This window comes from Pogona vitticeps, chromosome 2 (assembly GCF_051106095.1).
Source record: "Pogona vitticeps strain Pit_001003342236 chromosome 2, PviZW2.1, whole genome shotgun sequence".
NCBI classification, from domain to species: Eukaryota; Metazoa; Chordata; class Lepidosauria; order Squamata; family Agamidae; genus Pogona; species Pogona vitticeps.
Genome location: NC_135784.1, coordinates 64344911 through 64369147, shown reverse-complemented (window position 1 = coordinate 64369147; position 24237 = coordinate 64344911). Strand labels below are relative to the sequence as shown.

Sequence of the window (24237 nt, the reverse complement as noted above, 5' to 3'; positions counted from 1 at the left end):
CACTGAGAAGAGGAACGGTGAAGTCCCGCTTTTGTTCCTGATGACTGAATTTTGCTTTCTGTGTCTTCTTATTCCTTGTCTAATGGCTGGTTCACAGCCTACTTTTGACACAGTAAATTCTCTTTGAAGTAATTTCAACAAATAGGTTTCAGGTGCAGCATGCATGGAAATTATGTTTTTCTCTTTCCTCCTAATCTCTCTGTCTCCCTTCTGTCCTTCTCCCTATCTCTCATATTCTCTCACAAACACATCAGCACACATACACACACATTTTTTTCAGTCTTAGGAAGGCAGGAAAAAATATATATGGTGAACTCTGTGCTGTTTTGTAAGCCCCACATTTTGCACAGCATTTAGGAAGTTGCATGGAAATGTAACTTAGAGCATGGCTACAAGGACAGACAATGTTGTGAATGCTCAAGGTTTGGGAAAGTCTGATCCACATTATTTCCCATTTATTGGAGCTGGACCATAAAGAGGGCTGACCGCCGAAGAATTGATGCTTTTGAATTGTCGTGCTGGAGGAGACTCTTGAGAGTCCCCTGGACTGAAGAATAAACCTATCCGTTTTGAAGGAAATCAACCCTGAGTGCTCACTGGAAGAACAGATCCTGAAGCAGAGGCTCCAATACTTTGGCCATCTCATGAGAAGAGAAGATTCCCTGGAAAAGACCATGATGTTTGGAAACACCAGGCCCTCCCATCTTCCACTGCCTCCCGGAGTTCGGTCAAATTCATGTTGGTTGCTGCGATGACACTGTCCATCCATCTCATCCTCTGTCAACCCCTTCTCCTCTTGCCCTCACACTTTCCCAATAACAATAACAATAACAACAACAACAATAATAGTTATTATTATTATCATTATCATCATTATCATTATCATAATAATAAAAATCATTGTCATAATCATAGCAGCTACGCAACCAATTATTTGTAAGTAAGTTCTGCTACTGCCAGCCTGATGCTGAGAATCCATGTTGAAAGCTCATAGCTGCTATTTCAGAACAGACTTTCCGTTTCCAGTGCTTATCAGCTAGCTCTCTCTGCATTTTACAGCACACCGTCCTGACAGTATTTTCCCTATGCAAAATAGGTGTGATAAAGATGCATGGTGACATACGACACAGAATATAAGAGGCATTCCGTCTTTTCTTTCTTATCAATGTTCACCTCCTTCTGGCCTGATTGTTGTCTGGAAGAATGGGTGATTGCTTTTGGAATGTTTGTCTCTTTTTAGGTGATTGTTTAGTATAATGAGAGCAGATGGGGAAGAAATAGTTAGATGGCAATCTTAATAAAAATTTACATCATAATGGATGATAATAGACACACCGTGCTTGCTTGATTCCATGTGCTGCACACTGTTGCAGTTATTAGGTTTCTGTGCCAAATGTCTGCCTATTTTGTTTTGGGGCAAGGAGGAGACACGAAGGGCAGCTTTTAGGTAAGGCCAAAATATTACCTCTGAGAATCCTTATGTGCTGCCATGATTTCTTTAACGTGCTGCTGCCTCTGCACCATAGATAAAGAAACAGAGGCACGTCCAACTCAGAAACAATCGACCAAGCTCATTGGAAAGCCATATAGTAAACATGCTTATACTGGGACACCATGGAAACAATCAGATTTGGCTTTATGATACCGCTGGAAATGAGGGGAGGGCTTCCTGGGTCAATACTGTCCTCACTCTGAATGGGCAGAGCAATTTATGGGGAAAATGTGCAAAGTGGGGGCTGGAAACATTCTTCCTAGCAATTGAAAAATGTCCCCCAAAAGTATTATCTGAACATTGTTTTCAAAGCGGCTGAAATCAAAGAACTGTACCTGCAGTGAAACACAACTATGCCTTACATCAATTAAGTAGAAAAATCATTCCCCTGCCGCGCTGCTGTATTTCTGCTGGCTGTCGGACCTGCAAGCATGTGGTGCCTTGGGTGCAGAACAGCAGGCATCCCTCCATCTGGCATTTTCCCCTGCAGGATGGATCAACAGTGTCCCAAGGGCTGGTGGGGGAATCCAACATGCGGACCCTGCAACTGCGATGCAGCCAGAGGATTCGACCCGGACTGTAATAAAACCAGCGGACAATGTCATTGTAAGGTGAGCGGATGGATACGCTGAGGGCTTTGCAGAGGTGTTTTGGAGCTCTGCTATGCTTAAAATCCAGAATAACACTTATTCCTCTTATAATCTGCAGTTTTGCCTTTCGGCCCCATTTCTGGCTCACTGCATTCATGTATGGCCGTAGTGGAGACACAGCATGTCACCTTGATCTCCATTTCCACTACCTTTTCATTTTTCTTGTCTGGCCTCTTTATGCTGTGGGGCCCCATGCAAGAGCAGCCTCCTTCTTCCAAGGGCTGGCCATTCCCTTTGCTTATTGCCTCTCGCCGATGGTCCTTCTGCCCATATCAGCATGTCACTCCTTGACCACAATCCAGTTCTGCAACTTGAACCCTTTAAAGCAAGTGTAGGGGACTGCCAGAAATCTGAGAACTGTACCCATCCCTCTCTAGACCTTGGAGGGCAGTTTTTTAAAAAAATCAAAAAATTCTCCTCTGGGCCCTCTAAGTGGTCAACTTTTTTTTTCTTTGAAAAATTAAAACTCTGGGAGAGCGTTGGGGGACACACCCTCAAAACAAAACTGCCCACATACCTCCTGGTGCACTTAAGATTTTGAGCCAATTTGGAGGGCATAGCATTTCAACCTCACTTCATTTCAACAAAAAAAAAAATTAAAATGGGTGGGAGGGATTGGGGAGGTGAGGGTGCCGGTGAAGATGAATTCCTCTGGGGGCTGCATGCTGTGTGGGTACCTGTGCATGGTACCTATGTTGCCCACCTCTGCTTTAGAAAAAGAAGGTGCCCTACATGCTGGTGCCTCGGATGTCATGTGGTCGATAAGGAAAGTCCACTGCAGCAAAAGATGTCCGAAAGCATTGTTAAACCTCAGAAGGGACAGAGCTTTCGAAAAGAGAGGAAGACAGTGCTCATGTTATTGTATAATCTTCCTGTCCTAATGGCGGCACTCTCTTTGTCCCACCAGGCCTCCCCCATTTCTCCTGTGAGGCTCCTTGTTTTGGCCCTTTCCCCTTTGCCTGCAGTCGTGTCTGCCCTTTGCCCCCTCCATTCCTCTTCCTGTGACCCAGCTCTCTAACCGCCTACCCTGCCCCTCTCTCTCCCTTCGGCTTTCAGGAATTTCATTACCATCCGAGAGGGAGTGACACCTGCCTTCCCTGCGACTGCTACCCCATTGGCTCCTCCTCGCGTTCCTGCGATCAGGAAACGGGCCAATGCCACTGCAGGCCAGGTGTGATTGGCCGACAGTGTAACAGCTGTGACAGCCCTTTTGCAGAGGTGACTCCCAGTGGCTGCCAGGGTGAGTACGTGTCCGAGAAGATGTGTGTGTGTTTAAACAAATCATGAGGTGGTCCCTTCTGTCAAAATTAGGATCCTACTTTCTGGCAAAGATAGGCTTTCTCTGGAACCAAAACAAAAACAAAACAGAAACAGTCCTCCTAAACGTTCTTGAAGGACCCAGTGAGTGTCGAACTCAAGGTCAAAGTCATGGGGTGGTGCTGCCTACTAGAGCAGTGGTTCTCAACCTCGGATCCCCAAGTATTCCTGGAGTAAAACTCCCAGAAACCTTCACTACCAGCTGTGCTGGCCAGAATTTCAGGGTGTTACAATCCAAGAACATCTGGCTGCATTCACATCTGATATTTTTACAGTTAGCCTTACATATCATGATGTAAAGACTAAAAAAAGAACCACTAAACTAGAGGGCAACAGTTCTTTCATCCCATATTTTGGAAGGAATAGTATGTCTCTTTTCATTAAGTAATATTTTTTGGCATACTTGGGTTTTGTAATGAAACAGAGACCAAAATCTTGTTACTTAGCATAGTAAGTCACAGCTAGAGCAGGCCCACTGAAACAGTATGGAATTTGGTGAGCTGATTCTGTAAGTTCCATTAATTCAAATGGGCCTACTCTAATTGCAACTTACTGTGCTAATCAACAAGATTCCAGACATGTATCTTAAATTGATTCTTCTTAGGAGAACAACTGTGGTAATAGAATATCTGGTAAGATTACAGAATAAAATTTAAACAAGACATTGATGGTGGTAGTATCTTAGTCTATCTTTTTTTTAAAAAAAAAATAGATACAATAAGCAACATGAACAATATTAAAGATAACACAAAGCAATACATGTTCCACAACTGAATACATAGCCAGTTGGGTTGTGCAGTATGCTTCTGAAATTTAATCCCGGTGTTTTGGGGAGCAACAAAATAGCTTTGGGAGCTGGGTATGGTCCATGTTGTTCTCCTCTCTTTTTTATACCTGATTCAGTGGAAGTTCCTTTGGAAGTTCAAACCCTCATACTTAACTTAATTAGTTCTATATGTTCCCTCCAATAAGTTTGGATTTTCTCACACTGGGCCATTATGTGTGCGTAAAATCATCTGCTTGTGTAGTCTTGGTCTTATATTACTGTCTTTTATATGTTGCTTAGCACTGGCTTGGTACAATTTTATCCAGATCCTTTCTCAATGTTAGGCTGATCTGTTTTGGGAGATCCTTTAGAATCTCTCCAAAAGGCTGCTTTCCCTAGATTTAAAGTGTTCTGTATAACATAGCCTCTTCTTCAGTCTTCAGGTAATGTTGTTTCTGTGTTTGGCTTTACAGTCCTCTATCATGCATGTCCTAAGTCTCTAAAAGCCGGGGTGTGGTGGCCTCAGACCAAGTTTGGCCTTCCAGCTGTGGTGCCTTGTCCCAAAGGTTCACTGGGTAAGTGTTTTCCACCTACTGGAAGATGTGTTTGTGGGCAAGGCATAATATCTGTCCTCCTAAGGCATTGAATAGTTTCTGTTTTTGTTGTGTGTTTTTGGCTTTGTCTTGTAGTACTGCCCTAGCATATTGCTGGGAGCCATTACTATCAGCAAAGTTTTGAAGAAATTTGGATTTGAGAACTAGACTCAAACAGGTTTGGTACCCTCAGAAGTGATAAATGGAGTATTATTACAGTAAACAAGGAACTGTATGATTGAGGCAGCCAGAGTTCAGAGGTCCCAAAAGAGAGCCCCTTCCTTTTTCTGCTGAAATTTGCTTAGAGGTGGGAAATGCCAGTAAGATAGACTGCTACAGCCTTCCTCATGGCCACAACACTGTGCATACCAAGCCGTCTAGAGCACTTCAGTTCCCAGGCCATCTGCAGCATGAAACATTGCTGCTGCTGCAGAATTCTGGGGCCTAAGTAAAGCCACAGCCCTGACAGTTTTTAGCCTGTACCAGGGAAGAGTGTTAGTGAAGGAGCATAGAAGGTGGAGGATTCTAGGCCTCACTGTGTTTATGATGACATCACTGGGAACATGGTGAAATCTGGAACTCAGAATGGGCTCATATTGTAACAGGAGCTGATGAGGATTGTTCCAAATTAATTGCAGGTCTGTTCCAAGGCAAATCCACAGAAACTTACCCATCACAATGTTGTACATGTTCTGTTCTAAGCACTGAAGTTGGAGGGAGAGAGCTTTACAGTATATTGTACTGTATACAGTATCTGTGCTCATACATTTTCTCACACGAATGATTAATGATTCTGAACACGGTAATGAGGAAAGTTTGATTTCTTAGGTCCCTGGAGATGGTAGGCCTCCCACCTCAGAACATTTACCAGTGTAAAACATTATACCAAACCTTGCCTCAAACCAAAGATGTGTAAAAACACTGGATTATTGTATTTAAGTGGGAACTTCTGGTACAGTTCCATCTTCTAGAGAGATGCCCCCAATCCCAGGAGACACACATGGCATATCGATTGCTTTAAAGCTTTTAATGTTGTCCCTTTTCTTTACATTTTTCTCTTCCCCCTGCACAGGCTTGCGTGGTGCAGGTAAGCCCCGTTGCTCTCTTCCCTGCTCTCTGCTTTCCACGGCTCTGTGTGGCTTTTCCATTCCCTGCTTCCTGCCTGAGGCTCCCCCCGAACCCCACTCTTTCCCCAGATCCTGGCTCGGCCACCAGCTCTCTTAGGAATGCCGTGCCTGACTCCGATTTCCTTGTGTGCCCCTCAGCTCCTTTACCTTCTCACTACACACTAACCTGCAAAAAGTAACCCTCCCCCCTCACATACAATGTGCTTCTGCTTGTGCTTATTTCTTGCTGTTCTTTTATTTTATGGATTTGGGAATGATCTAATCTGCTGGAGAATTCAGAGCTCCAACCAATTGATGTTTGGTATGGAAAGCCCCTGGCCTTCTCCACGAACCTTGACCCTTGGTAGGGAATGGCTTTGGGGGGCTGTTTTGTTTAGACTTGGTAGGGAAAACTAGGAAGAACTTGATAAGTTCATTGCTACCTGATCTCTCGGGTTTCATGCTGTTGGCTCATTAGGGAAGAAAAAAGGAAGATGCGCTTTGGCTTTTCCATATATTTCACCAAATGTACATTCAGGAAGGAGCTGTAATCAAGTCTTGCTTACAAAATAACTCTATCTAAATCTAAGTGTTTGCAAACACTTGATGGCTGCAATCACATGTGATATTTTTATACTTAGCCTTAGACATCATGATGTAAAAACTAATAAAGTAATGTGTGGAGCATCCCCCCCAAAAAAACTGCTCTCTAGTAAAGAAATAAAAAGGAGGCAGCAGCATAATTATAAGGGGAGACATTTGGGACTCAAGACAGCTATAACTTCAAATAGGAGGGGGAAAGTTCGTTTCTCACCACCAATGTCTTTGCTCTTCTTGTGACACATGTACAGTATCTGGCTGCATCTCTCCCCTCTGTTCAGTAAGCAGGCTCACTGCTCCCAAAACAAACAACACTGTTCACTATTTATATTTTACACTTTAGATTTTATCTAAATTTTATAGCTTTTTCACACTTTCAAAATTGTCCACCACATAATTGATTAATCTGAGAACTACACCACTCATCATCCCAGTGTTGGGTGATGAGGATGGTGGACATTGTAGTTGACACATATGGAAAGTATAGGAAAGAATAGATGATCATATTGCTGATGCCACTAGATACTTTTTCCCCAGAGTTGAATCCCTAATATATATTAAACAGCTAGAATATAGAGCTCCATCCTCCAAGGCTAGTGTGACTCTCCCCACTCTACATTTAAAATTAAATACTCCCAAGCCCAGAAATTTGTTTGGAGTACCAGACCCAAACCCAGCTCACAGCGCTTCCATGTGAAATTCCATTCTTCTGTTATCCCAGGCTTTTTTTTTCATTTCAGCAGTATAATTTAGGGCAAGTGGAAAAGTCATTTTGCTGCTGCTATTGTTAATTGGGATGCACAAATCTTAACTACTGCTGTCACCCGGAGGCTGGCCACTGATTCAGATCTACATCTGCTTGCCCTCTGATTTTGACAGCATTTGGCTCATTCCATTCAGTGTTTTTTTATTCTAGTTGTCAGCAGGCCTCTTGTGGAGGAAAGGAGCCTCTCCTGCACTGTCTAACTGAGTTACTTTAACACGAGTGGCCTGGAGAAGTACCTGCAATCTTGTGCTTGCAAATTTTGTGCTGTGCTACTGTGAAGCTCTAGTGACCTCTGGGAAAACCGTACTGTGCCAGATTTGGCTCATAGACAGTCTGTTCAACATCAGCGTCCTCATGTGGGGACTCAGTCACACCTAACACATTGCTATGGCCCCGGTGTTGATTTGTGTGAGCCTCATCCTGGAAAAAAACAAAACCTTTTCCATTTGAAAGCAGCCAAAATGACCTGCCACACCTAGAGTTATAAGGCATTACAAATGTTATTGCCATACTGATGTCTTTCTCATATGGGCCATTGCTCTCACAGGTCATTGGTGAAGTCACTACTGGTGCCACTGGGGAGGAGGGTGTGGGTGATCCTAATCATGGTACTGGTGCTGTTTGCCATATTGATGATGACATGAAGCATGCCTAAAAGCTCCCAGTAGATATCTGCATTGCTTCTGTGTGGATATCATTGATGTGGGCCTTCTGGCTTTGGGGATACTGGTGACCTTCAAATGTTTTAGAAAGCTGCATAGCCATGATTGTGTGATAGAATGTGGGATTTTTTCACTATAGTGATACATTGTGTGCATTAAATTCAATTTGGGATCATCAGCTGTCTTTGATTAAAATATGTAAGTCTCTAAGCCTCAGGCTTGCTTTTACACACACACACACACACACACACACACACACACACACACACACACACACACACACACACACACACACACACACACACTTACTTGCCCACTGCAGATCGTTCTTGATGTTTTGCTTGAAAAGCAGCTTCAGCAGAACGTTACATGGAACAGAGAAGCTGTGGACGTGGAGCAGTTCAGGGTGTACCTCAAATAGCACTGCCAGGATTTGAAAGCTTTGTTTTTTCTGTGGTGGGTTCCACAGCTGCTCAGTGTGTGTGTGTGTGAGAGAGAGAGGGTTCATTCACAGGAATGCATGACCAGGAAAGGTAACATTCAGCCAGAAGACTGATAAAGGGATATATCAGCCAATAAAATCTGAATTCCACATTGACTCCAGTTTGCAGCAGTTCTGCCTGTATCCACTATCATGGGCTTGAGTAACTGAGTAACTGATAATCATCTTCCAGAAAGACTTAGGGATTTGAAAGATCTCAAAGACTTGATGCCTCAGTGGCATACATTCACATAACATGGTGTCTTACTCTTCTTTCATCTATTCATTCATGGAGCAACTGTTCGATCATGTGATATGCTAGACACATTAGAGAAAATCTGTGACTAATGAATTCCTTTCTCTGTGACTTTCCCGGCTTGAAAACAATTGATCCCCGCACTTGGGGGAAACTCTTACAAAACTGGAATTAATGAAGACAAAATCAGGACTGTTAGCATCACAAATGCTTCTTAGATACTAATGAAATGTACTACAGTGCATATATATCGCCTCCTCTGAACCTACTGATCTTCACGGTTGGTTTTATTGCCAATGCTTTGCTCAGTGTGTCTGATTTGGCATAGTGCTCTCATTGTGGCAACTTTCTCCTGGGCAAGAATAGGAAGGAAACAGCCTTCTTGGCCTCTCAGAGTCTCACTTAGATATTCCTCCTTATCTCAGGTGCAGCAGTTCGACACTGTGATGAGGCAAGAGGCTGGCTGGAACCTGATCTCTTCAACTGCACCTCTCCTGCCTTCAAGGAACTCTCAGCCTTGGTAAACCTCTTTTACTGCACCATCAGATGGGGGATTTGTCCCATAGTTTGGTTCGTTGGGGGGGCTTGGGCTGGTTAGCTCCTTTTTCTGGCAACCACATGATGTGCAAGCAATCTTAAAACCAGTCCATTCCTCAAGGTCTTCCCACACCTTTTTTGGTCAATTGTCAGGAGCTATTCTTCTTTGTTTATTTTTTTACTGCAGGTATGATTGCTCCATTTTAATTCAGTTTCCGGCACGTGTGATCAACAGTATTCAACCAAAGCTGCACTGGGATGGGGTTTCCCTCACCAGTTTTCACTGCTGTGTCACTTGAGTGTTAAGCCAAGGAAGTGATATGTCACTTTCCAAAAAATAGGACCAATCCAGTTTTCTCCTGCTTCCCATAGAGGGAATGATAGGAGAGGACATAGGAGGCAATTTCCCCCTTTACAATCTAGTGCTATTTCACTTTGATAGCAAACGGATGCAGTGATATGTCAGTTATCCATCAATAAATTTTTAAAAAGAAAATCCAGCTTTCCGTTCCTTCTCACGGTGGGGAGAGATAAGAGAGGATTGGGGGTTGTGGAGGCTGAGAAGGAAGAATGGGTAAATAGGGTCTCTTTGAGGTGTGGTGAGACGTCTTGTTCTGAAACCACCCAATCCTTGCATGTGGCTGCAAGGATCAGGGGATTTCAGAACAAGAAGCCTGGCCACACCTGTGGCTGCAAGGATCTTTCTAAATTCTTCCGGTAACCCAGTTTAGTCCAGTCCAGCCCAGGACAACTTCACCATTTCCTTGCACCCTTACCATGCCCAGGTGAGCTGTTGGGAATCATCTCTGTGAGGCTTATTCACTCCATCTGGTGTGTAAATACTATACAGTGACTGTGGAAAGCCCACACCAAACATATCAGCCTCTGGGAGCCATAGTATAGTCTGCACAATGATGTGACATCTCTCAAAGTGCTGTCCTCAGCCTTATTTGTGCATTTGCACTAAAGCAGTAGCTTTCAAATCCTTTATCTTTCAGGAATGTTTATGCATTGATTTGTTGGCAAAAAAAAACAACCCTTGATTATTGGCAGCAGAGTAGTTTATGCAGATCACCAAGCAACCATCCTTTTGGGTCCACAAGAATGAAGAATCAAACTGGCAACAAGCAAAGCGTGCTTCTAATATACCGCCCCATAGTGCTTCAAGCACTCTCTGGGCAGTTTACAAGTTAATTATGCAGGCTACACATTGCCCCCCCAGCAAGCTGGGTACTCATTTTACTGACCTCAGAAGGATAGAAGGCTGAGTCAACCTTGAGCCTGGGATTGAACCCTGGGTTGTGAGCACAGTTTTGGCTGCAGTACAGTCTGCACATTTTAGACAGAAGATTAGAGTAGTGTTGGGGGATATTGTCCCTGAGGAATCTCATGGGAAGGAATCCTGTGGATCACAGAACAGAACTAAAATATAATAATTGTTGGGCTAAAGCACCAAATCAAGGATACAGGAATCTTTTGTATGTTTGTGTGATGGAAAGAATGTAGGACTTGCAGTCAGCACCTTTCACAGGGGACAGCATTCCCAGCTTCCCTCCCAGCTCAGACTTGAGAGATCTGCAATGTGTTTTAGTGTAAAAATCAGAAATTAGGTGCAAAATAGTGGCTGAGAGAAGCAGACATTTGCTGTGAGTTCCTTGGAACACATGCTTAGCTTGGGCATTGGGGATCAGTACCAGAAATAGGCTTGCAAGTCATTGCACACAAAAATCCACTTGGGTTCCCCCACTTCACCATGAAATATTATTGTCTAACAATCTAACTTAGAGGAATGGACAGTAACTTTCAAAGAGATAAAGGAAATTGTGGGTATTGAAGTACAAAGGTGTCCAAAAATACGGTAGCTCTGTTATGCATGATTGGAAATATTCATTTAGAACCAGGGCAGTAAGAATTAATCATTATTATGAGAACAGTAGCAACATTGATATTTGCAAAGAACTGGAAAAATTATAATCAGTTTAACATCAAAGATTAGTACAAAGAAATGTGGGATATTGCTATTTATGCTAAATTAATCTGTTAACTGAAAGTTAGAAAGAGAATATTGAAAACAAATTGTTTTAAGGAGATATGGAATGCTTTCTTAACACATGTATTTGTAAAAAAAATTTTTTTTAAAGCATACCCCCAGCACAAAAATCATTATATTTCCAGAGTGAGATGGAGTATATAGCATGAAATACAAAACAAAACAATACAGTGTAACAAACAAATAAATCCTGTGGGGAATTTTGATCTTTGGTGGGGAGGCATGGTATATTGTGACGTATGTTTGTATTTTAATGTATGTTTTTGTTGTTTATTTTGGAAAATAATGTACATTTATTACAAAACAAAACAATCTTACTTAGGAAATTGTTGGTATTGTTAGACAGCTGGGGGTCAGAAACCATTCCTCATATACTGTACATCAGGGTTTTACTCATTAATCCCAATCTGTTTACTGCTCCTTCCTGTCCTGGCTGAGTCATTAGTCATGCTGATACTAGCAGGCAGATTTTCCAGAGAAGCATAACTGAGCTGAATTCAGTAGCTCCCCTAGGCACAGATCTCATTCAGAAAGATTGCTTTCTAAATATGTGTGTGTGTGTGTGTGTGTGTGTGTGTGTGTGTGTGTGTGTGTGTGTGTGTGTGTGTGTGTGTGTGTGTGTGTGTGTGTGTGTGTGTGTGTGTGTGTGTGTGTGTGTGTTGAGGGGGATTGGTGAACTTGTTTTTGTGAAATGCTGCATGAAACTTGGTAGCCTGCTTCCATTGACTCAGAATAGGTGAAATAGTGCAAATTGTGGTTTGTTACGGTCATATGAAGGACGTGGTGGCACTGTGGGCTAAACCGCAGAAGCCTGTGCTGCAGGGTCAGAAGACCAAGCAGTCGTAAGATCGAATCCACGCGACGGAGTGAGCTCCCGTCGCTTGTCCCAGCTCCCGCCAACCTAGCGGTTCGAAAGCATGCAAATGCAAGTAGATAAATAGGGACCACTTCGGTGGGAAGGTAACAGCGTTCCGTGTCTAAGTCGCACTGGCCATGTGACCACGGAAGATTGTCTTCGGACAAAACGCTGGCTCTATGGCTTGGAAACGGGGATGAGCACCGGCCCCTAGGGTCGAACACGACTGGACAAAAATTGTCAAGGGGAACCTTTACCTTTACCTTTACCTTACGGTCATATGAAAAAGAAAGCACACCCTCTTTGAATTCTATGGTTTTACGTATCAGGACATAATAAAAAACATCTGGTCCTTAGCGGGTCTGAAAGTTAGGAAAAAACAATCTCAGAGGAACAACAACAGCTGCCATATTATACTGTGCCGTGATTTATTTAACAAAAATAAAGCCAAAATGGAGAAGCCATATATCCTGTATAAATCTATTTGGGCTGAAAGAGTGGACTCCTGTCAAGCTGCTATTGAAATTCTCCTCCTCCCCAGTGAAGAAAAGAGCCATTTCTTCCTGTTCTCAACAGAGTTTGTGTATTTTTGGCAAGAATGATGTTTTCTGCAAAGTTGTAATGTTTTGGGCAAAAGAAGAAAAATGGACAGAGCCAGTTCTGGTGCATCATATCCCATCTTTTCCCCAGACTGCACCATTTGTGCATATATGCAAAACACACAATTGTACCAATTGCCAAAAAGTAGGATGAGCACCTTTTTAAAAAATTGAAGCACTGGGTAGGATCCTTGCATGCTGCTTAATAATCAGTTGGTCCTTCTGTGTTTGCCCTGTTGCTTCTTGAAGGGAAAGGATGTTACAGGTTAGATTAAATGTAAAAAAATTGTTGAGTGAGTATGGTGAGTAACCTTCCTATCGTTTCTCTTTCCCCCTGCTGTCAACGCAAGAGGTTTCTCATGTTTAGCTATATGCTTACACTGGATCAGGACCAATGTCAACCTAGTAAAGGGAGAACTGGTCCCATGGAGAAAGAATTGTCTATACAGATCCCTTGAGGAGTTTTCTTTATATCTGAGCAACACTCATATCATTTTGTAACCAAATAAAATATCTCCATATTGATTGGCCCAGTCTGAAGGGGGAAGACATTAAGCAGAGCAAATGTTCTCATCATGGGTAGCTCTAGCTTAGATTCACCTAATTTCTTCAAACAGGATAGAAAACAAAGGGGGGGGGGAATAATGTAATAAAGGAAAACAATATTAGATTAAATGTAAAAAAATGTTGAGGGAAGAGACAGACAAGACATGTTCTTGAAACTGTTTCAGCAGTCTCTTATTTAAATTGGTAGGTTCCAGCATGAGATCATTGTTTCACCCTGCCATCTTTTAAGCTGAGGATTAAATTGCAGCACCATCTGTTAACCAGATGTTACTTTTCTCGTGAGGAAAAAAAATTGCTGGGATATCATTTCTTGATTAAGAGACTAAGTGCTAGCTGTGGGCCATTGACACAAGGATTTTTCCCTCTTGGCAACAGCTTGTTCTGAATGGTGCTCTCTCACTCCCAGAGTCCAGGTTTCCAGCAATCTCCAATGCTAATGTACTTCAGAATAAGAAGTCCCTTTTTACTCTAACATGTGCCCCTTTAAAACAGCAGGTTGGGAACTAGATTTTGATTCTGGGAGGTTCTTCCTGACTCCCTTCTCTGTTTTCTATGTTGGTAGCTTGAGGGTCTGGAGAGGAATGAGACAGAGCTAAACACCATAGAAGCCAAGAAGCTGGCCCTCCAGTTACGCGCAGTGACCGACCAGATGGAGCGCTACTTTGGCAACGATGTGCACATCACGTACCGCCTGCTTTCCCACTTGATGGCATTTGAGAACAGGCAGCACGGCTTCGGCTTGACAGCCACCCAAGATGCCCACTTCAATGAGGTGAGGGGCTGTTCACATTACCCAACATTTTATGGAAACACCTGGAATAAAAATTTAGTTGATGGAAAGCTCGCGCTCCTGCCCGACCAGCAGCAGGATAATTCCTAGCTTAGATCAGAGGTGAAGAATATGGGACTGCCATATTCAGGCTGCTGCTCTTGTAAGGATTCACAAACCTGGGTAGCTTCCTCTTTTCTCACAACCTTTCCAATGTTTTAAGCACATATATGAAATTATATTGTCTGCTGACAATAAGAAATTCCTGTAACAGAAGCAGTTAGTCTCAAAATATGGTGCCCTTTCTTTATCTAGATTCCCTCTTTCTGCATGTATCTTAGTCTATACTTCATCTTGATTTGTTGTTACACACTTTCAAATTGCTTCTGACTGATGGGTGATCCCATGAGCAAGTGACCTCCAAAGTGTCCTATCATGACCAACCCTGCTCAGCTCTTACAAACTCAAGACCATGGTTTCCCTTATTGAGTCAATCCACCTCATATCTAATCTTCCTCTCGCTGCCTTCTACTTTTCCCAGTTTTTCTATAGAGTCTGGTCTTTTCATGATGTGTCCAAAGTATCATTCTTCATGGCATGAGTGTTGGGTGGCTTTGCACACTGCCCAGAACCCAAGCGGGACCTTTTTAAAAAATCAAATAATCTTTTTTTTTAAATTCTAAAGGATCCCTACTTACATTCCAGGTTGTGTGTGAAGCCACCCAACTCAGGTACCACCAAGAAGCACAGTGGAGACTCTAGCCCAGTGGTTCTTAACCTTTGTTACTTAGGTGTTTTTGGACTGCAACTCCCAGAAGCCTTCACCATCAGCTCTGCTGGCTGGGGTTTCTGGGAGTTGCAGTTCAAAAACACCTGAGTAACAAAGGTTAAGAACCACTGCTCTAGCCCACTGCTGCTGCGGCGGCATCATTTCCTCTATGCCAGCATAAATTACATGGCAGGATTTGGGCTATTATGGAAGGAACAGAGGTATAAATGCAATAAACAAAAGAATAAAATGTGTACCCACTGACTTCCAAAGAACTGGGGTGGTGATTTTTCAAAAGGCAGGGGATGTTCATTGATACAGCCTCAAGGCTTCTAACATTCTACCTCTGCAGAACCTCTTGCGGGTTGGCAGTTCAGTTCTGGCCTTAGAGAACCAGGAGCACTGGGATGTGTTGAGACAGAACCACCATGGCAGCGCGGGCCTGATGGAACAGCTGAGAGAGTACACAGGCACCTTGGCCAGCAACATGAAACTCACCTACCTCAACCCTGTTGGTGTGGTAACTCCCAACATTGGTAAGTATACGCACTATAGGGAGTGAAAGGCTCCCTGACTGATTTTGAAATGGTAGCTAATGAGCCACCCTGATGGTCTGCTTGACATGGTCTAGCTTCTCTAGGTACCTAGAGTGGAGGCTGGTGACTAGACCAGGGAGCTGTTGTGTTGGTTTGCAAAACAGCACAAGAATTAGGGAACTAGTAGCCCTCCAGATGTTGCAGGTCTCTCGTCCCTATCTGTCCCAGCTGGGTTGGCCAATGGGGAGGTAATAGTTCATTAACATTTGATGGGCGATAGGTTTCTCAGCCTTGTTTTGTTAAGTAAATGCCGAAGCACAGAAGTCTCTGGTCCATGCAGGAGTCTCTCTCCCTTTTAGCTTCAGGAAAGGAAAATACATTAGATTTGCACAGAGATATTTTGCACAAATTGCAGAAATCTTAAGGGAAAAGTGCACATTGTGTTCTTCCCAGGCTGGAGACAAGGAATGTCACAAGACTTGAACATTCTTGAACATTTCCTGTGTAAAGAGAGAAAATATGATAATAATAACCACATGCAACAATTCTGACTTCAGGCAAGGTTTCACAGGTTTTTCTTGGTACAGAGATGGATGTATATATTACTGTAACTCCATGGCTTATGCTCATCTTTGTGGTTAGAGAGTAAGATAGAGGCTGCCCCCGTAAGTGGGTGAGACATACCTCACAGATGAACATACATCAATGTGTGCTTTCCAGTCAAAAATGGGAGCCCTTTGCTGTTCCTCTTTATCCACACTGAAAGCTGTGCTCTAAAACATCAAACCCCTCCTCTCTTTTTTTTTCCCCATATAGTGCTCAGCATTGATCGCATGGAAAACCACACCCACTTCAGGAGACGCTACCCCCGATACCACAGCACCCTCTTCCGTGGCCAAGCCATGTGGGATCCACACACCCATGTCGTCCTTCCTCTTTCAGTCCTTACACCCCACAAAGTAGAGGGTAAGGAACTGACTCTTCCAAATGCCACCAGACCTAAGGCCAGGGGAAAGCAGAAGTCATTCTCTCCGTCCCAGTGTGCTTGGTTTGACATACGGAGGTGTTGCAGGCCCAGCCTTTCATCATTCCCTAAGCCAAGTTGAGCGCTGAGACAGTTGTGCCCTTACAAACATTCCTGCCACGAGGTTGCCATTCTTCTTTCAGAACTCAGAGAGGTCCTTGTTCAGTTACCACAGAGGTTGTGTGAGCTTATTAGCAGAAAGCTTTGTGAGGAAGTTCCCACAAGAGAGGTGCCAGGAGAACGTGTGATCCCGGAGTGGGAGGCCACAGGAGCGCCTTCTCAGCAAGGCAGCGTCCATCCTAGAAAACTGCTATCCTCTTTGTCGGGAAACGAAACTTCCTCACAATTCAGAAGAACCGAATGTGGTCTTTTGGGTTCACAGGGTACAGCTGAAGTCAAAATATAAGACCAAAGAGGCTGTAGAAGCAGAGATGGCCACCTTTATCTTCTTTGATCTAACGTAGTTAAATATCCAGCAGGGCAAGAGGGCTGCTATTGGTTTCCTCCTGTTTTGTTCCCCCAAATCCAGCTCCAACCACGGCTGTGCCTATTCCTGTAAACAGCGAAACTAATGACACGGTGGAAAGTTCACCTCCAAAGCACTCCCTGCCAGAACCTGAACCTGCTGTAACCATCCTCATCCTCATCATTTACCGTACCCTCGGAGGGCTCCTGCCCGCCCGCTACCAGGTGGATCGACGCAACCTCAGGTACTGCCCCCCCCCTTGTTTGTTCCTCTGCTGGGCACAGGGCTACTCTGCTCAGGACAGTCCACCCTGCTGAGCCCTGTAGAGGTGCTTGGTCTTTAGAACGGGTAAGAACCAGGATGTTTGAGGCTCAGCAGTAATAATTTGTATCCTGCCAGTGACCTGTCTTGAAACAAGCCAAGTGAAACTGTGTTGCAAGCAGCATCCCGTAACAAGACTTCTTTGTTCTTTCCAGGCTGCCCAAGAACCCTGTGATGAATTCCCCCATTGTGAGTGTGTCTGTGTTTAGGAATCACACTTTTCTCCAGAACACTTTGGAGGCACCCTTGGTGCTGGATTTCCACTTGCTTGAGACTGCCAACCGTAGCAAGCCTCTCTGTGTTCAGTGGAATCGCTCTAGCCAGTAAGTGGCCTTCTTGCTTGCACCTTGGCTTCACTCTCTCCTCCAGGGTGTTGCCAAGCACTGCCCTTCACCCCTTTTTTTATTTATTCCTGTGACTATTGAAGTAGACAGGTAACAATCCATTCATAAAATCACAAGCCCAGAGGATGCGATCGAAGGGTTGCAAAAAGTGTCAGTTCATTGAGTGACTCTTTCCGTATATCAGCATGTGATGCAGGAGAGTGACCCCTTCATTTCCATTTATAAAGTCTATAACTCGGCACCGGGTTTTATAAAACTGTGTGCACTTCTTCGCAGAGCTAGGACTTGAGCAGATAGCTTTTCCATGAATCCTAAATCACACATTTTGGCATAACAATGGGAAATTATAATATCTGTCATGTCCCTCCAATGGGTGGCAATCACCAGCCTCGCAGCTGAGCTGGAAGTTGAGGTCAGCTGTTTATGTGGTAAAGTTGCATTTCCCCCTTGAAACAACATCCTCAAACCAGGACTGTTTTTTTTTAAATTTGTCATTATTCAAAAACGTTGGCCCTTGGGGCACCACCACTACATGTATTATGAGCCATGGCTCTGACAGGCCTTCCAAGGTTTAGGATTAATTGTGCTATTAGATTTAATCTTTGAAGTCAGATACTACCTGTATATTAATTTGAAACTGTGTTCCCAAAGTTTGGTTGCTAAAATACTTGTTTGAAAGTATGAATTTTTTTTATTGTTTTCTTCAGATTGTGATGTTTATTTTGTTGTTAGCCGCCCAGAGTGGCCTGGTTGCCAGATGGTGCAGGGTATAAATCCAATAAATAAATAAATAAATAAATAAATAAATAAATAAATGAATGAATGAATGAATGAATGAATGAATGAATGAATGAATGAATGAATGAATGAATGAATGAATAAATAAGTAATTAAATAAGTAAATAAATAAATAAATATGTTCTGGAATATTAACTTCCTCCCTATCAAACCCTACTGTCATTTACTTGATGCTCCTAAAAGGAGATTGGAAGTGCCAGCAGGACCCACAGGGCAGATCCAATCCCCATGATCTCCTCCTCCTTACTCCAACTTTTTTGTGTTATGCTGGTGGTGGGTCAGGAAGAGCTCATGATTTTATCTTAGAATATACAGAATTTATGCTTTTGAATTGTGATGTTGGAGGAGACTCTTGGGAGTCCCCTGGACTGCAAAGAGAACAAACTTATAAATTATGAAGGAAATCAACTCTGAGTGCTCACTGGAAGGACAGATCCTGAAGCTGAGGCTCCAATACTTTGGCCATCTCATGAGAAGAGAGGACTCCCTGGAAAAGACGCTGATGTTGGGAAAGTGTGAAGGCAAGAGGAGAAGGGGATGACAGAGGACGAGATGGGTGGACAGTGTCACTGAAGCTACCAGCATGAATTTGACCCAACTCCAGGAGACAGTGGAAGACAGGAGAGGGCCTGGCGTGCTCTGGTCCATGGGGTCACGAAGAGTCGGACATGACTTAACGACTAAACAACAACAACAGTACAGGCAGGGTAGCATTCACATATGCATGTTCATCATCTGACAACTACACTGACAAATGATGACTTGCAATGGTGAAATAGCTGCCACAGGTCAAATACCAACAGAGCTTTTGTGCCACTTTACATCAGAAAGCATACTCTTGTATGGAGGATTCTGTGATAAGTTGTCAGACAGTGTATAAAATATATGAGGGTAAACTGATTCTCGGTTTTCTTCCCATACTAGGCAATGATACTAGTTTTTATTTAATTTAGTTAAATTATCTTACATCTCAATTTACAGAATGAAGAAGGTATCAGCACAATATATCATATATATATGATCCTCCCAATAAAATCCAATTCAGATTAATATGAGGGGGGGGGAAGTAACGTGGTGTTCATATGATCCTAGGATTATTCTGTCTATGGTCCTCTGTCATGGCATTTTGCTCTCCCCACTGTTGAGACCTGAGCTGTTCAGATCCAGCTCTGAGGATTTTCATTCATTAGTGCTCTCCTGTACTCTTAGAACAGATACTTGAGATATCCTTGTTGAAAGCTACTTCAGTCACAAGCAAGCCCAAGTACAGTACTAGGCATATTTCTAAAATTCTCTAGGAATGTCTTCTTGTCTGCCTCTAGATGTCCTTTCCTTTGAAGGCCTCTGGTTGGATTTCTCTGTGATTGCAGGATTGAGCCCATGGGCTTCTGGACAGCACGGGATTGTGATCTTGTGTACCGAAACACCACACACGTCCGCTGCCACTGCTCTCAATTTGGCACTTTTGGGGTCCTGATGGACAGCTCCCACCGAGAGGTAACTCTTGACTCATTAGTAAGGCCAGGCTAACAAGTAGCAATGAGCAGTAATAGGTTTTGCAGCAAGTGGGTGGAGAGGAAGCCGGGGATTAAAACTGAAACAATGGACAGGAGCATCAATAAAACTGTATATGACAGAGATAGCCATGTTTGTTTATTCATGTGCCCCACTCGTGTATAAAGGCAGAGTGATATGAAGGTAGCTATTTCTACAATCAAAGAAGAGGGAGGCTGAATTGTACTCTTCCTTTGCCTTATTCTACCGTACATCAGGAGGATTCCTCCCCTGACTGACGACTCCTAGTTTTGGGACCTGGGGGCAGTGCCCAGAGGGGGGTAGGAGGCTGCTGCTGAGTGGGCATCCACTGGAGGGGACGGGGCACCAAACAGCAGATCAGCCGTGCAGCAGCTGGTAAATGAACTGCGCTGAACCAGTATTTCATGCCCATCTCTAGTCAGCCCCATTGTGCCTAGTTTGGTCCTGGTTCTTAGCAGAATCCACATGGGCCAGGACTGATAAGGGTGTGGTTTGCTGGCTGTGGGTTTTTTGTTTTTGTATCTGTATCTGTGTGTATACATTTTAAAGAGGAGTGAGGCAGACATAAGTAAACAAACATAACCGTCTCCATTGCATCATTTTCAACCCTTGACAATATCACAGCATAGTATTTTGTTTAGTTGGCAACATTGACAGTCTAGTCCAAAGGTAACCTTCAGCACCACAACAACCCACCAATATATAAACAGACCGACCGATAGATTTAAAAAAAAAGATGAATGGGAGGCAATTTTGCCATTTCTGAAGTACCTCCAGCATTCCTGGTATCCCATTTCAAATACTGTTGTGTGATTGTTTGTTTTTAAATGCCGCTAGAGGGTGCAAAGTGGCTTTTTCTGTTAACCCCCACCTCTGATTTTTGTAAGAGAAGTTGGGGTGGTGTCACAGAAGCAGGTGCCGTTTTTCAAGGTCCAGGAACGGGCATATGTAGCCCCCAAATCAGGGGTGGGGTGGGAAATATGTTGGTGTTGAACCCCATTTCTGCTGGTTTCACCCCAATCAGCAGCCTTGGAGGTGGGTTGTCAAACAGAGACACAGCTAGGAATATTTTAAACAAGCAAATATATATTGACTGACTTAAGATTATTGTATGTTAATATAGAGGCTATTTTGGCATCCCAGACTGGAAATGCTTGTGCAACACCCGTATAGACCTGCTTGTCTCTGACGCCTGCTTTTGTCCTTTGGGTTCTCCTGACAGCAGCTGGAAGGCAACCTGGAGACCTTGGCCATTGTCACCTATTCTCTGGCATCCGTCTCCCTTCTGTGCTTGCTGCTGACTTTCTCCTTCCTGATCTGCCTGAAAGGCCTCAAGTCAAACACCCGGAGCATCCACTGCAACATCTCTGTCACACTCTTCTTCTCTGAATTACTCTTTCTTTTGGGTATCAACCGTACTGAAAACCAGGTGAGGAGAGTTGGAGAAGAAGGAAGGTTCAGGCCTAGAAACAACAGGGAAAACTCTGCCAGGACGAAACATGGGACCTCGCTTGCTAACGTGTGAAGGGTGGTAGTGGTAAACGTTGTTATGTGCTGTCAAGTAGCATCTTAGGTAAAAGTTAAGGTTCCCCTTGACATTTTTTAGTCCAGTCGTGTCCGACTCTAGGGGGCGACACTCATCCCGCTTTTCAAGCCATAGAGCCAGCGCCTGTCCGAAGACAGTTTCCATTGTCATGTGGCCAACGTGACTAGGGAACGCCGTTTTACCTTCCCACCAAGGTGGTACCTATTTATCTACTCGCATTTGCATGCTTTTGAACTGCTAGGTTGGCGAGGAGCTGGGACAAAGCGACGGGAACTCACTCCGTTGCATGGATTCGATCTTATGACTGCTGGTCTTCTGACCCTGCAGCACAGGCTTCTGCGGTTTTGCCCAGAGCACCACCACATCCCTTAAGTAGCATCTTACTTGTCAGTAATTCTAAAATGGTTTCAAGTCGTGTGAGATGTTTATGGAGTACCATTACCATTGCAGCACCCACCCTCAGTGAGTTTCCATGGCCAAGCCAGGATTTGAACCCTGTACTCCCAGGTTTTAGGCCAACACCTTGTCCACTACACCACACTGGTGGTGAATATTCTGTAAAATAAGGGGCCAATCACCTAAGGAGTAGGTGATAGTCTTCACCCAGTAAGGAAAGAGTTACTACAGCTTGGAATGCCTACACAGACTTGGCAATGTGTTCCCATTTTTCCCCTGGAACCCTGATAGAAATTGAGATTGCCAGCACTCTGTGGAAATGTCTAGAATCTACATTTGATGCAAAACACCACATTATGGGGCTCAGTTTTATGGCAGAACTTCATTAAAACCAAACCAGTCTGAGTGTAGGAACATAAGACAGCAAGAATGTGCCACTGCTTTTCCTCAGTTTTCTCAAAGTCAATGGTAAGATTATCTTTGAAAATAATATTTCCAGGTAAGGTGACAATTACTTACAGTTGTCTGAACCTTGTGGTTTCAAAGGAGCTGTTTGAACAGGGTCATGATTTTGCTCTTTACAGTTCCTCTGCACTGTGATCGCCATCCTCCTGCACTACTTCTTCCTCTCCACTTTTGCCTGGCTCTTTGTGCAAGGCCTGCATATTTACCGCATGCAGATGGAAGCTCGCAACATCAACTATGGGGCTATGAGGTTCTATTATGCCATTGGCTGGGGGGTCCCTGCCATCATCACTGGTAAGATCACTTGTGTTTAGGAAGCCAGAACTATGGAAGTCGATGTATCCTGTCAGCAAGGATGCCAAGCCTGCTGAATATGAAGCAACGCTATAAAATAGACGTCCTCAGCCTGGTTCCTCCTCGTGGTGTTGAACTACAGTTCCCATCATCTTCATTGGCCACGTTACCTGGGCCAGTGGATGCTATTGTCTGGCATATGTGGAGACATCAGTTCTCCATATTATATTTCGTTAATTTGAATGTCTTTAAGATATAGTAAAAATACTGACCGCATATATATATCATGTCATACCATGATGTGGCTTGCTTAAATCTGGTTTGTTGTAATGTGTGAACCAACCTCTGCTATCAACCATGGGTGAGAATCCTTTTGGTATTCGTGTTCACAAAAGGCTTGAATAGCTTGGTAACAGAATAAGCACGTTGTCAATTCCAACGTAAGGTGACCCTTTGCAGGGTTTTGTAGGTACAGAGTAGTCATGAGTAGTTTACCATTCTCTTCTGCTCTCTCTCTCATGTGCACTTGTGCAAGGTCTGGCCCTTCTACTACAAGGCATAGTGGGGAATTAATGTCCTGAGCCCTTACCCAGATGCTGTAAATTGGCCACATCTAACTGTAGCTTTTTGAGAATGTACCAGGGCATATCCTGGTCATGCACCCGATTATACAAGCAAGATGTGTCCAACACTTCATAAATAAGCAGTAATTAGCCATAGGAAGTTAATTGCCTAAACAAAGATTCCTGCCACGGTTTGTTAACAAGCCAGAAAGCATAGTCAGAAGCCATGGAATGTTGCTGGCTTGCAAACTCTGACATGCTTAACCCATGACTTGTTCAAAGCTTGGAAAAAATCTATTCTTTGGACCGAAATGCCCACAGACCTTCACCTAGCTCACTGACTGAGATTCTGTTTTTTTTTTATCACACACATTTTTTCCCAAGCTCTGGGCTTGTGGTTTTTTTCCAAGCTTGTTTTCCCAGCTAACCACCATGAAGCTGACAAAAGAGAGAGGAGAGAAAAGGGGAAGACCTATAATGATTTTATCATCTATCACATGCTTCATGGCTTAATCAAGAAGCCATGTTTAACATGAACAATAGCTTACTGTGACATATAAACATGCCAATTTCTTGGTTTTGCTGTTAAAGGATGCACTGCCTGTCTGAAAGTTGAAAACACCTGAATGTGTGATCAGATGGCAGGAAGCATGCATGTCCAATCACACCAGAAAGGGTTGCTTTGCAGGGAGCGATCCCCCTTAAGGCAACCCTTCCATCAATTGAAGAATTGCTCCAAGCACCCTCCAAAATTAGTAGCCTTTTAGCTGAAGCAAAAAGACCCAACTTGGGTACAGATTGGGGTTAGGCAAGGGCACAATTCCCCCATACATCATGTGATTGCCAGGAAGCACTGTGGATCACACTGGACCACTCTACAGGAAGTCCAAAAGGTCATTTACTTCTCTGTGTGATCACACATTGAGTTTGGAGTACAACGTTTTAGATCTCTTTTGTGAGGCTGATCAGGAGCAGCCTCACCAACTTGGGGCTCTCCAACTGTGATTGTTCCTGAGTATAAATTCCTTCTCAGAAGAAAGCCAGAAAAATCTGCATGCAGCATTAGAATGAAGGGATTTTAAAGGGAGGGGAAGAGGAAAAGTAAGCAGATT

The 24237-nt window shown here is 43.6% G+C and overlaps 1 protein-coding gene across 5 annotated transcripts in view; it reads left to right on the top strand.

Moving 5' to 3' along the window:
- Nucleotides 1-24237, top strand: part of CELSR3 (cadherin EGF LAG seven-pass G-type receptor 3) — a 117449-nt gene that overhangs the window by 71742 nt on the left and 21470 nt on the right. For 3 of the 5 annotated variants that reach the window (XR_012083524.2, XM_072989568.2, XM_078385267.1), the window contains exons 14-26: nt 1983-2103; nt 3199-3382; nt 4699-4800; nt 5891-5905; nt 9115-9209; nt 13861-14070; nt 15189-15372; nt 16189-16338; nt 16926-17106; nt 17339-17506; nt 19696-19822; nt 21084-21290; nt 22388-22562. Coding sequence is in view for 4 of the 5 variants with exons in the window: in XM_072989568.2 (XP_072845669.2) it covers nt 1983-2103; nt 3199-3382; nt 4699-4800; nt 5891-5905; nt 9115-9209; nt 13861-14070; nt 15189-15372; nt 16189-16338; nt 16926-17106; nt 17339-17506; nt 19696-19822; nt 21084-21290; nt 22388-22562 (1919 nt within the window). In the remaining variant the exon portion in view is untranslated. The remainder of the gene's footprint in view (nt 1-1982; nt 2104-3198; nt 3383-4698; nt 4801-5890; nt 5906-9114; nt 9210-13860; nt 14071-15188; nt 15373-16188; nt 16339-16925; nt 17107-17338; nt 17507-19695; nt 19823-21083; nt 21291-22387; nt 22563-24237) is intronic. The other 2 variants (XM_078385268.1, XM_020798076.3) reach the window with 1 other exon arrangement.